We start from the raw sequence: 18,734 nt of genomic DNA, 5'->3' as shown, positions 1-18,734 counted from the left end.
AGTATGGTTTTTTATTTTTTATATAAAAGTATATAACATGATCAAATGTTTGATATTTTGTCTATATGCACTATCATCAAATCTAGTTCTTCAAATCTTACCAAAATCTCCATATAAAAACACGCAAGCACTGTTCATCACATCAAGTGAAAAAAGAAAATTAAAAAATAACAAATTGAGAAACATATTATGTTACGAAGAAAAAGATTGAAGTTTCAGAAGTTAAGATTAGCAACAACAAAATATGAATATAGATTCATCACTTTAATGTAAATAGTGAAGTCTCAAATACGCATAAGAGAGAGCAAACACAAATTTCACTAACAAGAAATTAACAAAACTAGAATTTACATGTCAAAGTTCTGGAAAAGTTGGCGCAGTGTTCGTGCTTCTACACAAAATCCCTAATATAAAAAAGGAGTTATTAGCATATAAAAGTAGCAAGTTTTAGTTGTTGCTAAAGCCAATAAAACTCACCCTCAAAATTTCAAGAACAAGTATTCGATGCCATAGTGGCAAATCGAGACCAGTTACCTTGACCAACATATTAAGAAAAACCTGTCAACACACAAGTCCACATCATCAGATGAAGCATGAATCTGTTTTGGGCAATCAAAATAAGGTACTGCACAAAATGAGTAAGCCCAACCAAAAACTGGACAAATCAACCAGAGACCAACCACAAGGGGCTCTGGACCAAAAATTGATCCCTATAGCTGAACATGTTTCTTGATATATAGTTGCTCACAATTTTAAGATTGGATTCCAGTTTGAATCAAGTTATCAGGCCTGGATGACAAGACCATGAATTCTGAATTATTCTGGTTGTACCTAGTCAAGTAGGTCCTAAATATTGTCCACCCCTCGCAAAACTTTCATTTCGCTGAAGAGGAGGCCAGAATAATTGAGAGTGTTCGGGCGATGCCCTTCTCTTGACTGACTCAACTACTCTCCAGTAGTTATGTTTAACTTTGAATGCAATTTATAGTTTCAACAGCAAGAGTCCCTCGAACTCGAAAAGTAATAATGAAAATGGCTGATCCAATAGCAGATTCCGCAGCTGCATTCTCCCCCTTCGAGGAACAATCACTTTCACTCTAGCCCCTTCTCGCTGGTAGGCAGTTCCACTTTCCAACATAACACACAGCCCCCCCCCCCCCCCCCCAACCTTCGCACCAATCACACGCAACAACCGCCCAGTCCACAAGAAAAAGGAAAATAATGTCGGAGTTATCCTTTCATGGGAAGAGACAAGAGACAACCAACTGTCAAAAGTTTACCTCACTTTCAGTAACAAGGGATGAACTATAGAGTCTGATGACATGAGCAACTGAACGAAGGACCAATCGGCGGAAGGTAGGTTCGCCAGCCTCACCTTCAAGCTGAACTTACACCAGACAATCAATCAAATGGAAGACTAGAAATAGAACTTACCCTCAGCTGCACATAGAATGTAAACAATCATGTGTCACAGTTGTCTAGGTTAGTACAGTACCTCCACATTCGTCCGGAGTGAAGTCATAAGAAGCGAGCATATTTGATGACGCAAGACCTGATGGATTTTAAGCAAATGCTGAGTATATTAAATTTTATCACCAATCTATAGAACTAGTGGAGGCTGGTATTAGAAGTCATGGATGATGGAAGTGAAACCTGTTCATAAGATACCAACGTTCGGAAGACAGAAACATAATTCGAAAGAATGAACCTGTTATAAGGAAAATCAAGATCTCAAAAGAGTGCAAAATGACTATGGATCTTAGAGCATCCAAACATATAGACCATATTGAAACACATCATTACAGCCATTAACAGTCATCCTAGATATTTTACAAGTTAGAGGAAAACTTTTGGCACAGCATAAAAATATAAATAGGAGTGTACAGTTCAGACTCCTGCTAATTTAGTGCCAGCGAAGGCAAAAGGAGCTATTCAGAACTTTTCTGGCTGGCTGTGAGGTTACTTTTGGCTCTGTGGAGTCTCTTTGTAGGATACTTAGCCAGGTTTGCCCCTCCTTTTGTTCCTTATGCTTTTTCAAGTATGGAATGTCAGGGGTCCAAAGGAGCAGATGAAACAGAGAGAAGTTAGGAAATTGATCCTAGAGCACAAGTTTTCTTAGTGGGATTGGTAAAGAGGAAGCACAAATACTTTCCAAATTTATCCAAGCATCAAAATGAAGATGGAGCTTAAAGCATCGGAAGAAAGAAAGCAGTTGAGGGCTAACTTCAAGCTGCTGAAGGGGATGAGCCAAAGACGACGTGCGTGACGAGGCGATTTCTATTTTCATCCGGTTTATATACTTTCACCTGTCAATCACTATGGAGAACACTGAAAGTCTGAAACACATCAATACATCCATTAAGATTAAACAGGTTATTTAATTTAAATTTATGAGTAGGGCAAAAACATTAGTCATGCTGACACAACTTGAAAAGATAGATGGGTGTTTAAATGCACACCAACCAAGGTCTGCCAAGGTCCGGATGTAAACAGCCTATTGTATATTTCATGTGTTGGGATCATACTACAGAAGTGTTGAATCACAACAAAAAGAAACATAAGTTTCACTTGGAAAACATCTTTCAGAGTTTAAAGTGACGGTGACAATGCGTGAATGCTCAACCAAGGAACACCATGGGATCAATTTGTCCCAACCTTTTCATTTTACATAGAAAACCATCGACCTAGTAAAAACTAAAAAGAACTGGATCAATCACTAGATCCACCACCTATCAAAAGCAGAGTAAGAGGAATATATGTACTCACAGCAGAACCCTCAGAACAACAAACAAAGTCTCTCATCAGAAATTTCTCACCAAATGGACAGTCTAAATGACTAAATCTACTTTGCAAGCTCCATCTATGAGAGCACATGAGGCCGTCCATACTGCTAAGACGTATCCACGAAAATCACGAGTTGCACTACCTCTACACTGCCATAAGTCTCCATAAAACCACAACTGCACCAAACATCACTAAAGGGCCTTCAAATTCTTTTTAATAATGCCTAGTGGGCTATTTATATCCTCAAATCTGGATCTCCTACCAGGAGTGAAACTCTTAAAAGGAAAAAAAAAATCTCCAACTTGGAGTGGAAATTCTATTGGTGGCAAATGTTACCGTCATGCTTATAAACAAACTCTTAAAAAGGGTTCTCCAGCACAGGAGGCTCGTAGTACAAATTGCAGAGGTTCCTCCAAACTTATTAAAAGAATCTAGAGACAAAGTAAAGCATCCATCCAACCATCCCTCACATAAAAGAGCTTTAACTTTCTATCATTTTGTGAGAAACAATTTGAGTTTGAGTGCTCACCAAACATCATCTACAACCTGTAGCATTTTGGAGGAGCTAAACTAGAGGTTAGAAGGAGAATTAATTTAGAGAAAATTTGAAATTTCAAGTTCGTCATCTACGAGTTCCTAGTTCCCTCAAAGAGCATATCTTCTACCAAAATGTGAGGAGAGCTACTATATACATCCATGTGCTAAGGTACATCAAAGTTTGATCATCAAGAACTGGACAAGTTAAATGCCTAAAACAAGTTGTCTACATCATCATCTAAACCGACATGAGAAATTCTAGAGTTTGAAAAACATCGAGTTTAGGACAATAAACAATGAGCGATTTATTTTTTAATCGAGTAGTTCAATGACGTCGGAAGTTCGAGCAAGAGAAGGACTTCAATCTAAGAGATCACAGTGAGAGTGGTTGTAAGGTTATATCGTATTTAAATTTGAGTGTGAAATAGTTCAAAGGTCTTTTCATGTTAAAAAAAAATTGTGCCATGGTTTTTGTCATGTTTACTTTTTCTATTTGTTTTGGCTTTATGTTCCTACTCTTACTTGGTTTTCATTTTCTGACTAGAATTTCGTTTATTTTTATAGTTTTAGTACTCGAGTTTTCTAGTCCTAGAATGGTTCGGACTGCTTAATCCAAATAGTATTCAAGTTTTCTATTTCTACTTGGCTTCAGTTTTCAAAGTTCGATTCCAAATCTATTTTCTAAATCTAGTAGGATTTGAACTATCCTAGCTTGATTTATACGTTTGATTTTTACTTGGGATTTGAATCTCGATCACCTAATTAGTCTAGAAATCCTATCTCCCCCTAAAATTTTACAATCAAATGGATGAGAATTATACAAATAAATAAGTGAAATACAGAAATATTTGAACTCATTTTCTGAAAAAGAAGCCCAAATACATCACCTCACCTAGACCAAGTCAATAGAACTGTTAGAAGCATAATAGAATCTCAATACATCATCATCCTCCAAAATAAATATCCCATTTCCTCTTACTTATTAGTGAAAGTATGAATGAAGAAAAAGAACTAAGAAGGAATTAGGAAAAATTATACATTCTAAAAACAGCATATCATATATATATAAGTAATTAAAAATGGAGCCTTACTATGTGTCAATTGACTTCATTTCTTTATAATCTTATAAGCATTAGAGAGATAGAGAGTATAAACTATAGACAATGACATAGATAGATGAGGGAAAAGATCTAGCAGCTGTTACTAGGTAATAGAATCTAACTACTAAGTACTAAAATTAGCCCATAAGAAAAGATGGAATTTTAAAACGAAGAGATCAGAATTCCAGAGAAGATTTTATATGTAACCAAGTAAAATGGAACACTTACTCAAGTATATCAAGAGCAAATGTTCTTTGGAGCGAATGAAGACGCAACCAGATAGCCTAGATGAAAAGGAAAAAGTTTGTTAAGATGTTGATCTAGCAGGTTGCATTACATCCTAAAGACATAAAAGTTAGTCCCTTCCAGTGTGCAAGCTTAATGCTGCAAATAAGTGATATTGTGTGCAGTAATATTATTATCTACCATATAATGGGGTAACTACTTAAACAAAGGCTATCAGCATTCATTTGCACATACTGATCCACCTGCAGCAAGTGCTGTCAGGTCTTCAAGCAGACGAAGCCCAAGCTTTCCTGATTTACTGAGACCTTCCCGCAGTGTTGGCCCTCCAGATATAGGATCAGCTGACCTGTCATAGGCCATGCAAGTTAGATGATCTTAGGTTAAATCTTCTATTGCGTGAAAAGTTGCATAAAAGCATGAGGGCTGCAGATGCACATCAATGTATCTATGTAGAAATTATTTATATGCATTGGCAGCATATTAGTCTACAATAAAACATGTAGAGAAAATTATCAGGAAAAAGAATTACATTAACTGATTGAAACTATGAGTAACATTATCAGTGACAGAGCTAGCACGAGAAATAAGACTTGCAGAACCAATTTTGCCTGAGGGAAGTGATTCAGCAACAACAACATTATCAAATACCAAAGCAACAGCTTGCCGGAAGGTAGCTGCAGCAGTGCTGGAGAAAAGCACAAAAATATTAGAAAAATGTTAATTAAAGGACATCTCAAGTAATGTTAAGAAAGATATTCTGATAAATGATTATCTTACTTGCGCACACTGTCAAAAGATCGACTACTTTCAAGTAGTCTTAGGCAGATGCCAAGAACTTGAGCCATGTTCTCCTGCAATAGCCAAAAGCATACTGTGCTTTTATACATAGAATAAGGTGGATAACTGTTGAATAACAATAAATACACACAGGATATTTTCCATCTTTATATCAAAACTAGAGCCAACCAACTATTTAAGATTAGGGACAAGAGGCAAGATGACAGTTATACTTATTTCTTAAAATCGAAAGAAGATAAGATTTCATGATAAGGTCAAGGTCATAACTCATAACTCATGGATCAGTTATATGGACTTTTAGGTCATCATTTGCTGATTAAAGATTTTGGATAATTTTATTTTTCAATTCACTGTGTGGAAAGAAGATAAGATTTCATGACAAGGTCATAACTCATAACTCATGGATCAGTTATATGAACTTTTAGGTCATCATTTGCTGATCAAGATTGTATAATTTTATGTTTCAATTTACTGTGAGCATTTTGTGAGGTGAGCAATAGAGTAGAAGAAGAATAGGAACAATAAGGAAAACAGGATAATAGTACATTAATGGTTTTAATGTTTTATACTTAGTTAATTTTCAAAGAATGGACTCTATATTCATAGGTTGCTTTAATGTGAAGAAGAATGGGGAATCAGGATATGGACTGCAAATGATGACTCAAAGTAGACACTCTAATTATAGGTTTTGCATGTAGACATAAACTCTAAGCCAACAATTTTAAGCTCCGTCTAGCATCATATGAAGCACATTCCATGCCAACACAAGAACCACCACAAGATATGAAACAAGAAGGGAAGGGGAGGAAGAGAAAGAGAGAGAGAGGGCAAAAATGTTCTCTTAGCCCAAAACTCGACCCTATGCACTCAGGGAAAAGATGATAGAGAATAGTCACCTTAAAAACTCTATATTTGCATAGTTGAAGCAACACATTGTGTAGAAATATTAACTCTAGAAGGTTCATTTTTTTATCTTGCCTTACAACACTATATAGAACTCAGGTCACAAAACAACCACGCTACAAGTTGTATCCAGTATAAAATGTGAACTATTCAAGTAAAATCACTAGGATCTACAGATGTTAATTACTATCGTCAACACCCAGAAGATGATATGGTCCAAGTCAGATTTGAGTCCTAACAAGAAATTAGTCTAAATCCTTAATTGCAGGAAATTACAGTCTGTGCAGTTCCAAAAAAAAATAACCATAAAACATTCATACGATGTTAGAATAATATGAGATGGATTATATCGGTGACTTTATGATCTAAACTTTTTGTATTCGAATTTTTTTCAGATTCAGACTCTATCAGAGACAGAATAGAGTTACAATCCGAGGGAGATATGGTGGCTAGTTTAGATAAATTTAATTGTTTGTTTCTTATTTGGTTTTAGGACTCTTTGATTTATTCTCTATTAATAGGGTTGTATGGCTTGTATATTAAGCATGGTTATGAATTAAATTTATCTTCCTCAATCTCTCTATCTAGTTTTCTATCTATCATCTTGTAAGTCCTTCTCTACCTTGCTACCCTCTTTTCTTGGAGGTTATTTCTTCACCGTAATAGTACTCTTTCTAAATGTGCATAAACCTACTAAAGTCATTATCCACGTTCCACTATTATCTACATCAACTTTAGCCCTAATTCATCTACTATATACTGCATCTAAACTCTAGATCATCCTATCGCCAAGCTATGCCTTTCCACAACCTTCCTTTCAATCCAAACACCACCCCACGATCCCCTTCAATCTCTGGAAGTGCCTCCTATAGTCCCAACTACAACAAACTACCAAATTAGCTTCATTATACTCCTCAACCTATACTGGTGCACACCACTTCCAGACAATTGCTAGAGACTCAACTGTCTTAGATCAATGCACACTACCTCCAGACAACAGCAAGGGTCTTTCCTTACTATCTAGGGCTGATTTGATTGTGATTCTTAGTGGGGTCATAACAGATTATTTAAAAAAAAAAAAGAATACGAGAACAAAAGGATACAAGATGAAGATGGCTTCTATATTCTAATGGCGTAAACTATCTACTTAATGTTATACACAGTAGTACAATACAAAAAATAAGAAGAAAAACCTATTGATATCAAAATTTGGCAATCATTGGTGTTCATTTGATATAAGATATCCAAAGTTGCTACACACAAGGTTTAAAATCTTTTGAGATATTACACCCATTGTTGGATCGAGCACTAATTGAAATATACTTCTATAAAACAAAAAAAAGGAAAACTAACTTAAAGATTACAGATCCAACTACCTTAATTTTTTTCAAAAGGAAAACTAACTTGAATTATGCTAATGGACAATAAAGTAATTCAAGATAGAGCATAATTAAGCCTAGCAAAAATTAAAGTCATCTCCAGAGAAGAATGCATAAGATGTTGGAGCACAATAACCTGGGAAGATCAACATTGTCTTGAAAGAAGAAAACATAAAAGTGTTGTCAATGTTACCTCAGTTTCAGGTTGCAAATGTGACTGGAATATAATCAATATAGTTTGCAAGGTTTTTAATTGAACACTCTCATCAGCCATTTCTGCATGCTAAATAACATTACAAACAACAGGAGTCAAAGATTATTTATAATACTTACAATGGAAATATAGCAGTAAAAAAATGTGGGCGAGTGTATAAAATGTGGATAGGTTATTTCACATTATCAGAAGAAAAGCTACTGCACAGCAAGTATCAGATGTAAGTGTCAAAACGTAAACTCTCAAGTCTCAATTATTACAAGTTAGGAGTATTGTCTTCCAAGGATAGCCGTGCTGGTGGTAGCATGGCATCTGGCACGAGGTGTGCCAGTGGTACACCCTCTTACCAAACCGTGCCATTCAGAAGCGACTATGTGCCGGTCTCCATGGCAATATAGTCTCTCTTTTTTTAAATTTTCCTATGTTCAATTATATTATGAAGTATTCAATTATATTATAAAGTGTTTAATCATTAATGTTAGTTTTAATGAATATATTCAATCATATTATGTATTAAATAATATTTATATTTGACTATTGCTTTATCTTTAATAAAATAAGTTATTTGAAAAAATAATCTAAAAATAAAACACTATAATGTAGGTTTTAATACATATTTGAATGAAAAACTAAAAATTGACATGTCAAAGACCCAAAAATATTTCTATATATCATAAATTTTTTATTAAAAATATGTTAAATACGTGCTAGTGGCACGCAAAGGTGGATGGTGGCACAACAGGCCATTGTTTTGCTTCTAAAGTGATCATATATAAGGATCACCGTGCCGGACAGCACACCCCGTGCCAATGAAGTATCAACACTTGGCATGGGCTGAGTCAATGACACAACCCCATGTCAGGATGTGGCGAGTCGTGCTAGTCGACACAAGTGCATGCCAACCCATCATGGCCTTAACCAACTCGTATATATCAGCACAGGTTTTTTGTGTTTGGCTTACACTTAAAACTAATTTAGGATATACAAATGATAGATTTAGCTCAATTTTGTTCGATCTATTATTTGTAAGGATCTTTCTACATAGATCTAACAGTTTGGTACTATATCAATAAAAAATGCTCTTTAAAATGTAGGAATCAAAGGTAAATTGGATCAAAATTGGTATACTAACATATTAAATTAATTCCATATGAGTTGAGTCAAACCCAAATTTTATAATTTTCAGCTAAAAATTCAACATAACTAGATTTTCTCCAAATTTAAAAATTTCCGAAATTTATATGTCAAATACATTCACATTTGGTCAAAATTAATATAGGAACATGTTAGATTAACTACATTCAATTAGGTTTTAGTTTTAATTATTAAACTATTGTTAATTAATAAATATATTCAATCATATTATTTGTAAAATCATATATCAACTTGATTACCGTTATATTTTTAATAAAATAGGTCATTTACAATATTATCTAAGAATAAAGACTCTAATATGGACTTTAATATGTAAATTCAAGCCAAATACATGTATAAAAACCTAAAAGATATATTAGAAGCATGTCAAAGATGTGCCACTGGCCCATCGGGCAGTGCCACAAACATGCAGCGGCATGTGAAGTTTACCGAGTAATTATCGGCATAGCTATCCTTGATATAGCCACTAAAATTCTCAACTAAAGGAACAACACAAATGTTATAGACGTAGCTTCCAAGATGTCATCGCTAGAGCAACCATAATGACAACGGGAACAACCAAGTTGTAAGCCCAACTACTTAGGATCAGCTATATAGATAAATATTTCTACTTTTCCTTCATTGAACTCTATTAGGTTCAAGATTATGGGTCAAAACAAGTGATTTTTTTTCCTTCTTATTTCCTCCAAAATCAGTATAGTCCGCCTCTCCCACTCAAGACATCTTCTACTTGAATAACATCAATCCACTGAACTGTTGCACTCAGTGGTCTCATAATTAATTTAAAATAGTATCTTTCTAGACATCTAATAAACCCGTCATCCACCTCAACATCCTCACCTTGCTAACTTTCAAGTTCTGCATTTTGTTTACAGCTCCCTATTATGCCAATTTCATCCCATAATAACTTCTTCCTTAAACTTGAGTGTAAGGTTTCCTCGAAAGTTCTTTGCGAGTCTTGTTATCCATACATCATATTTAGTGTTATAGTCATCCAATCATATTTCCTTAAAGGGTGTGGTTTGAAAAGATTTTAACTGATCACTTTCAACCTGGTCAGGTCTGAAAACAGGACTAAAACCAGGAAATTTGTTGGCTTCAGCTAGCTAGAGTGTTCCCTACCAAAATGGCAAATTATCAAAAAGACTTTTCAAGCCATTGCCTCTCAGGATCAATTTGCCTGCTCTAGTTAGCAGTATCATTTTGTGCTGGCCACTTTAAAGAAGAGAATATAACATATAATCACCATTAAAGGAATAGCTGCATATCAGAGTTCACTTTACAGAAAGCAATAGTTGTATATCAAATATATATAAGAGAAACTAATTTGTTAAATCTCATTTCTTTATGGTTCTAAACTTCGACATGGGTGAGCATGTATTGTTTATCTATCTGCAACTATATCTCCAATTGTTAGTGGTTCATTTCATACAAATTGAAAACTGAAGGGATATAAGAGAGCCTCTGAAATCTTGAATGATGGATGATGTTTTAATCCTGATCAGATAAGTAGAGTCGTAGATCCACTATCTCCTTCAGCGAAATTTGTAGAATTACATTAAATTAGTTTCATCATTAACTTGTATATCATTGGAAAGTCATGCCACAAAAGCTACAGTGATACACCTTCTCAAATTTTATTCCAACGAATTATATGGAATATGTTGCCATATAAGTATATAAATGTCAGAAAAAATGGGCGTAAATCAGCATACAAGATCTCTTGTACTCTTATAAACTATGAAACAGCAACAGAAATAGAACATTCTTCTTTAAAACAAATTTAGAAAAACAAAATTTCATGGATGCAAATATAATCTCCAGGAATTTCAGGTATACAAATAATGAAATAAACATAATAATGATCACAACAACAATAACAATGAAATTGAACTCACATCCTTCAAAGTAGAAAGTATCTCCTTCAAAGCTGATGGTGCAACAGCATCGTGCGATATGAGCTTTTGCAAACAAGAGAGTCCAATGACACTCAGTTTCACTGACTTAACATCGCATGCCATCAGAAATATCCGCAGTATATCATCATTTTGTGCTATTTCGTTTGGACTAGAGAGGGAACGTAGCTGCAGATGAAAGCACATTTATTTAAAATTAACACAGTAGCAATTATCAAGCTCGAATGATTTCAAAGTTAACAAAAAGCAAAATCACCAAAACAGCAAGCTAAAGTTTTAAACCTTTCCACTTCATTGGAATAGTAGGCAGATTCCTACTGACTCAGAAAATAAGTCGTGTACATATACGAGAAACACGGTTATCGCAATATTTCGTAAGATAACCGCCAGTACTCCAATTTGGTCGGTAATTCTAGTTACTTAAAACGAAGAAAAAATTAAATTTTCCAAAAACAATTCGTTTCACAAGAATCTATTCTTCTCATCAACCAATCTAAGGACCAGGATTCCGATGCAAATCATATGTTTGCGCGGAACAAAATAAACGACCAGATCTGAGTAGAGACGCGAGGGAGGAATCCGACGAATACCTTCAAGATCGCGTGCTCGGCCGCGTCCTTCACCGCCGGGTACCTGCGGCGGGCTTCGGACGAGAGGGCGCGCAGATCGGACTCGAGCACCGCCATGAAAGCCATCTTCCTCCCTCTCTCTCTCTCTCTCTCCCCCGACGACGAATACTAGATTCTTCGATTTCCAGGAACGTTTACGGTTAGCGTTTGGATCTCGGAGGACGATGGGGAGGAGGAAGGCTGGGCATTACGAGATCGTCGAGAAGCGAAGGCGGGGGTAGAGAGGTGGGAGAGCAGCGAGGTGGCACGAGCCTTTCTTTACCCCTTCTCGCCTTCTCCCTTTAGTCGTGGACGCGAAGGGGAATGACATAATTACCTTCACGATCTTTGTGATGGGAAGGTTTTAGGGCCGTTGGATCGAGATCGGAGGGATCGTTGAGCCGAGTTTGATCCACTGCCACTGGGGAAGGCTTGAAATAATATAGTTTAGAATCACTAAATCAAGATGTTTCATATATATTCTTCAATTCAATCAAGTTTGATTCAATTTGAATTTGGTTTATTATCAACTTTGGTCCAATTTAAACTTTGAATTAAGTTTGCATCTCACTCAAACTTGCCCACACAAATGCTTGGTTCAACAAAGCTCATCTTAATTATCTTTTTTAATAAATTATGATCAGTAATTATAAACTAGACAAAAGTATTAGCTCCCCCTAATAAATAGATTGAATAACCAAATAATATATATATATATATATATATATATATAGTGCTCTAAGAAACCTATGCATATATACACTCTCTAAGAAACCTATAAAATAACTAATTCTAATATCTATCGAGAAATTGATGAGTTATATCATGAGTTAGTAAGACATAACTATTGAGCTACACATTAGAGTATTTTTGCTGAAAAGTCTTCAAAATGTCAAAATTGAGTTAGACTCGAGCCGCACGTTAGTATTTTTGCTGAAAAATACAAAGCGATGCCTTTTTTCATTGTGTTAGCCTTAGCTATGATCATCAATTTATAAGACTCATATGTTCAAAACCATTAGTTTGTCAGAGAATGAAACCACTCCTACAAATTTCTGTTCTATTAGCAAATGAATCATCATAGTTCAATTTGATCCATCTATCTGGTGGAAGTTCCTATCTAACAATAACAGCAACGAAGCTAAGTTTTAAATTTTCGACTTGTAACTGAGCATGATATGTTAGAAATCTGCTATTAGAAACTGCAAATGGCTCATTTACTTTTAACGTTATGCAGTTTCTAATTTTAATGTGACCCGATTAATTAAGTCATAAATAGATCATTCTATAATTAGAGCATTAGATCTGTGATTATTCTGAAACGTTGAATTGGTATATGATGGACGTACCAGATTTAGAGCTAAATGTTATATAATTAAGGATTGGGTCCTCTCTCTCCCTGCCAAGAGTTGCATTCTTCTACATCAAGAAACGCATAAAGAAATAGGGTTAGAGAGAGAAACTGAATTCTGAGAAGAATAGCAACCGTCAGCAATCAGAAGAAAGAAGATGGCAGCCATTACATCTTTCGCTGTTAATCAAGGTATGTCATCTTAAGCATCATATCAAGTTTTGTCTATGAAATATTCGGTATTGGTGATCTTTGGGCTGTTAATTGAATTATTCATATTTAATCATGAAAGATCTAATAGAACAGAAGTTTTAACATTTGGTATCAGAGCAACCAATAAATAATTGAATATTTCCTATAATTGCAATTGATCTGTTGTGTGCTTTACTCATGATGTCTAATCAAGTCCTACGCATGCTTCACAAAAAGGGGTGTAACTTTTGATCCGTCCGTCAAATCGGGCTGAAATTTTGACATGAACTCCACAGCACAAAGGCCTATAGATTAGTTTCACCCATTGTGGGTTCAGATTCGCGATCCGATGGTCGAATATAGAGTTTTCGAATTTTCTTTACAATTTCAGAGTTTTTAGGGTCTTTTGTGCATTATTTACTAGTACAAAATAATTATTTGAAATTGGACATAAAAGTAATTGTTCTGTGACTGATTGTTTTGCATAAAGTATGTGTTATAAGTCATTATGCACATGAGATTTATGTTTTTGTTAACCACCAAAGTGGTCAAAATCAGAATAATGATATTGATAGAAATTGCCAGTTATGAATACCAATTAAAATTGGCGTCACTAATGAAAGAACTTGAGAACTTACCCAAAGGAAAGTCTTGTTCTATAACTAGTTGACATGATGGGATTAATAGATATTTTGATTAAATAAATATTGATCATCCAAAGATGCCAGTACTATTTAATTGAATATATTTATTACTTACTTATGTTTTGGTATTTAATTGTGTTAAGTATAAGATAGTATCTACCCAAATGAGTGCTATATTATACTATTATGTATATATCTGAATCGCGTTAGTTATGAGCTTATAGTTACTTCATTTTTAAATTTGCAGTAGTTCCCATGAATACACATGTGTTAATTTTTCTGAATGGAGTGAACAAGTCAATTTCCATTTAGATGTTCAGGATCTTGACTTGGCACTCCTTGAGGATAAACCTACTGCTCTTATAACAGCTAGTACTGAGGCAGAAAAAACACACCATAAAGCATGGGAACGCAGTAACAAATTGAGCCTTATGTTTATTAAGATAACTGTTGCTAACAATATCAAGTCAACAATTCCACAAACAGATAGTGCTAAGGAATATATGCAGTTTGTGGAAGAGCATTTTCGTTCAGCTGATAAGTCACTCGCTGGTACTCTTATGGCAAAACTCACGACCATAAAGTTTGATGGGTCGCAAACTATGCAAGAGCACATTATAGAGATGACTAATATTGCAGCAAGGTAAAAGTCTCTGGGACTCACAATAGAGGATTCTTTTCTTGTCCAGTTTATCCTGAATATGGACCTTTTCAGATTAATTGTAACACTATAAAGGATAAGTGGAATGTTAATGAATTGGCCAGTAGACTTGTTCAGGAAGAAGGACATTTGAAAAATCAAGTGAATCACTCAGTAAGTTTTGTAAGTAATAAAGCTGGTAAAGAAAAGAAAGGAAAATCAAGTCATTTCAAGAAGAAAAAGGCACCTGCTAAGAATGGGCGGGATAAGGAAAAGAAGGAACTAAAGGATGTTCAATGTCATTTATGTAAAAGGAAAGGACATTATCAAAGTGATTGTTCGAAAAGGATAGCTTGGTTTGAAAAGAAAGGTAATTATCTATCTTTCGTATGTTTTGAATCAAATTTAGTTGAAGTTCCTATTAATATATGGTGGCTTGATACTGGTGCTAAAACTCATGTTTCCAATAATATGCAGGGATTCCTTATGATCCGAACTATAAATCCAAATGAAGATCGTTTTCTCTTTATGGGAAACGGAATGAAATCCTCAATTGAAGGCATTGAGACTTATCATCTAATTCTAGAAAGTAGATATGTATTAGACTTATATAGTACCCTTTATGTACCTTCATTATCTAGAAACCTTATTTCCGTAAGTAAGTTGGATATTTCTAGTTTTAGATGTATGTTTGGATCTGGTTGTTTTGATTTATATAAGAATACTGATAATGTTGGTTCTAGTATTCTAATTGATGATTTATATAAATTGAAACTGAATAACACTTATGCGAATTCCTTGCTAAATGTAGTAAATAATGTTGAATGCAAACGTAGCATGATGAATGAAAATTCTGCTTTCTTGTGGCATAAAAGACTAGGTCATATATCCAAAGAAAGAATGATGAGATTAGTAAGTAATGAAATTTTGTCAAATTTGAACTTTAGTGATCTAGAATTATGTGTGGATTGTATTAAAGGTAAACAAACCAAACATAATAAGAAAGGAGCCACTAGAAGCAGCCGGCATCTTGAAATAATACACACTGATATTTGCGGACCTATGGACACTCTAGCCTTTAATAGAGAAAAATGTTTCATCACTTTTATTGACGATTTTTTACGTTATGGTTATGTCTATTTGCTTCATGAAAAATCTCAATCTGTAAATGTCCTTGAGACGCTTGTAAAGGAAGTTGAGAGGCAATTAGATAAAAAGGTGAAAATCATAAGGTCTGATAGAGGTGGTGAATATTATGGTAAATATAATGAGTCAGACCAATGTCTAGGTCCATTTGCAAAATTTCTCGAAAGTCATGGCATATGTGCGCAATACACAATGTAGGTACACCACAGCAAAATGGTGTAGCAGAAAGGTGCAATAGGACGTTAATAGATATGATTAGGAGTATGATGTCAGATTCTACACTACCTAAGAATTTGTGGTCGTATGCTCTCAAAACCGCTAATTATTTGTTGAATAGGGTTCCTAGTAAAGCTGTTCAAAAGACTCCTTTTGAGTTATGGACAAACAGGAAACCTAGCTTAAGACACCTGCATGTTTGGAGTTGTCCAACGGAAGCGAGAATTTATAATCCACACGAAAAGAAATTAGATTCTCGAACGATCAGTGGGTACCCTGAGAAATCTAAAGGGTATGTGTTTTACTGTCCTAATCATAGTCCAAGAATTGTAGAAACTGGTAATGCAAGATTCATTGAGATTGGTGAAGTCAGTGGGAGTACTAGAAGACAAATAGTAGAAATAAAGGAAACAAGGGTAAATGTTACATTGCCTAGAATAGTTCCTCCATCTACTATTACTCCAAATGTTGTTCCAGATTTTGTAGAACAGCATGATGATGATGAACAACATATAAATGAAGAAGTACTTTCTGAAGAAAATGACTTACATAATACTGATATGCATGAACCACAACAAGTAGCATTAAGAAGATCTCAAAGAGATCGTAGGTCAGCTATTTCTAATGATTATGTGGTTTATATGAAAGAATCAGATTATGATATAGGAATCAATAAGAATCCAGTTTCGTTTTCACATGCTGTAGAAAGTAAAGAGTCAATGGAATGGATTAATGCTATGAAAGAAGAACTGAAGTCCATGCAACAGAATGAAGTTTGGGATCTCGTTGAGTTACCACATGGCTGTAAAAGAGCCGGATGCAAATGGGTTTTTAAAACCAAACACGACTCTAGTGGTAATATCGAACGGTATAAAGCTAGACTTGTCGCTAAGGGTTACACTCAGAAAGATGGTGTTGATTACAAGGAGACATTTTCTCCTATTTCGAAAAAGGATTCACTAAGAATAATAATGGCATTAGTAGCTCATTATGATTTGGAGTTGCATCAAATGGATGTGAAAACAGCTTTTCTGAATGGAGATCTTGATGAGGATGTTTATATGGATCAACCTGTCTGTAGAAGGTAAAGAGTAATTGGTGTGTAAACTTAAGAAGTCAATATATGGACTTAAACAAGCATCTCGGCAATGGTATATTAAGTTGAATACTATTATTACATCTTTTGGTTTTAAGGAAAATACGGTTGATCACTGTATATATCAAAAGATCAGTGGGAGCAAGTTTATTTATTTGGTCCTTTATGTTGATGACATCTTACTTGCTGCAAATAATTTAAGTCTATTGCATGAGACTAAGAAATTTCTCTCAACGAACTTTGAAATGAAAGATATGGGAGAGGCATCCTATGTGATTGGAATAGAAATATTCCATGATCGATCACAAGGAATATTGGGATTGTCTCAGAAAGGATATATCGAAATAATTTTAGAGAGATTTGGAATGAGTAAGTGTTCACCTGGGACAGTTCCTATATAAAAAGGTGATAAATTCAATCTCATGCAATGTCCTAAGAATGATGTTGAACGAAAGGAAATGGAATCAATTCCATATGCATCTGTTGTTGGTAGCCTAATGTATGTTTAAACCTGTACTAGATCGGATATCAGTTTTGCAGTCGGTATGTTAGGGAGGTATCAAAGTAATCCAGGAAAGGAACATTGGCAAGCTGCAAAGAAAGTTTTGAGGTACTTACAAGGCACGAAAGATTACATGCTCATGTATAGAAGATCCAATGAATTGGAGGTGATTGGATATAGCGATTCAGATTTTGCTGGATGCATCGATACTAGAAAATCAACCTTTGGTTACCTGTTTATGATTTCTCAAGGTGCCATATTATGGAAAAGTGTGAAACAGACTATCGTTGCTTTATCTACTATGAAGGCAGAATTTGTGACATGTTTTGAAGCCACAATTCATGCATTGTGGTTGCGGAACTTTATTTCAGGAATTGCGGTTGTCGACACCATTAGCAAGCCGTTGAAAATTTATTATGATAACTTTGTAGTAGTGTTTTTCTCAAAGAACGATAAGTACTTTAAAGATGCCAAACATATGGAACTGAAGTATCTTGTTGTGAAAGATGAGGTTCAAAAACAAAGAGTGTCAATCATGCACATCAGGATAGAACTTATGATTGCAGACCCTTTGACGAAAGGGTTACAACCAAGACAATTTAAGGAACATGTTCAAAGAATGGGTCTTGGTTGTATTAATAATTGATGTGTGACATTCTGAGCTCTTTTATGTGTTTTTGATATATAATTATGTGTCTCTTGTTTTAATGTAGTAGTACGTATTTTATGTAATTTTAAACAAGAAAGAGTCTTATAAAGATATTATGTTTAATCATTATGATATAAGACATTTTATGGCCATTATGCTGTTTTATATAAATTATGAATATGAATTGATGGATTGCTGGTATTGCAGTATATGGAAGGGAATGCATTGAATTAATAATGCACAACCGCCATAACTCTCAGAAATTTATCATAGTATGATGTTCAACACTTGATATTATGAATAATCGGGTCAAGTGGGAGAATGTTAGAAATCTGCTATTAGAAATTGCAAATGGCTCATTTAATGGCTCATTTACTTTTAACGTTATGCAGTTTCTAATCTTAATGTGACCCGATTAATTAAGTCATAAATAGATCGTTCTATAATTAGAGTATTAGATCTGTGATTATTCTGAAACGTTGAATTGGTATATGATGGACGTACCAGATTTAGAGTTAAATGTTATATAATCAAGGATTGAGTCCTCTCTCTCCCTGCCAAGAGTCGCATTCTTTTCCATCAAAAAACACATAAAGAAATAGGGTTAGAAAGAGAAACTGAATTCTGAGAAGAATAGCAACCTTCAGCAGTCAGAAGA

General features: G+C 34.7%; 2 protein-coding genes across 4 annotated transcripts in view; one reads left to right on the top strand and one right to left on the bottom strand.

Annotated features, from left to right (window-relative positions):
• LOC140759667 (uncharacterized) overlaps nucleotides 1–11,943 on the bottom strand; it is a 43,404-nt gene extending 31,461 nt beyond the window's left edge. For all 3 annotated transcript variants that reach the window (XM_073096290.1, XM_073096289.1, XM_073096291.1), the window contains exons 1-12: nucleotides 11,623–11,943; nucleotides 11,015–11,200; nucleotides 7,941–8,030; nucleotides 5,445–5,518; nucleotides 5,197–5,352; nucleotides 4,902–5,013; nucleotides 4,650–4,705; nucleotides 1,654–1,708; nucleotides 1,496–1,552; nucleotides 1,281–1,382; nucleotides 478–558; nucleotides 352–404 (exon numbers count right to left, since the gene is read on the bottom strand). In XM_073096290.1, the coding sequence (XP_072952391.1) occupies nucleotides 352–404; nucleotides 478–558; nucleotides 1,281–1,382; nucleotides 1,496–1,552; nucleotides 1,654–1,708; nucleotides 4,650–4,705; nucleotides 4,902–5,013; nucleotides 5,197–5,352; nucleotides 5,445–5,518; nucleotides 7,941–8,030; nucleotides 11,015–11,200; nucleotides 11,623–11,727 (1,127 nt within the window). In that variant the 5' untranslated portion in view covers nucleotides 11,728–11,943. The remainder of the gene's footprint in view (nucleotides 1–351; nucleotides 405–477; nucleotides 559–1,280; nucleotides 1,383–1,495; nucleotides 1,553–1,653; nucleotides 1,709–4,649; nucleotides 4,706–4,901; nucleotides 5,014–5,196; nucleotides 5,353–5,444; nucleotides 5,519–7,940; nucleotides 8,031–11,014; nucleotides 11,201–11,622) is intronic.
• Nucleotides 11,826–14,474, top strand: LOC140759116 (uncharacterized). The gene is made up of 2 exons (XM_073095590.1): nucleotides 11,826–11,878; nucleotides 14,075–14,474. The coding sequence occupies exons 1-2, from the start codon at nucleotides 11,826–11,828 to the stop codon at nucleotides 14,472–14,474; spliced, it is 453 nt and encodes a 150-aa protein (XP_072951691.1).
• Nucleotides 14,475–18,734: the final 4,260 nt, after the last annotated feature.

The sequence above is a fragment of the Typha angustifolia genome, chromosome 4 (assembly GCF_048772165.1).
Source record: "Typha angustifolia cultivar Huaian chromosome 4, ASM4877216v1, whole genome shotgun sequence".
Taxonomy (NCBI): domain Eukaryota; kingdom Viridiplantae; phylum Streptophyta; class Magnoliopsida; order Poales; family Typhaceae; genus Typha; species Typha angustifolia.
The sequence above is the reverse complement of the archived record's forward strand: the minus strand, read 5'-3'. Positions and strand labels throughout refer to the sequence as shown.

What these genes read in the sequence shown, in the direction of transcription:
- LOC140759116 (XM_073095590.1), top strand. Translation starts at nt 11,826, where the DNA reads ATGGGGAGGAGGAAGGCTGGGCATTACGAGATCGTCGAGAAGCGAAGG. An exon ending in GTCGAGAAGCGAAGGCGGGG is followed by an intron (nt 11,879 to 14,074) that starts GTAGAGAGGTGG and finishes TTAAATTTGCAG; the next exon opens with TAGTTCCCATGAATACACAT.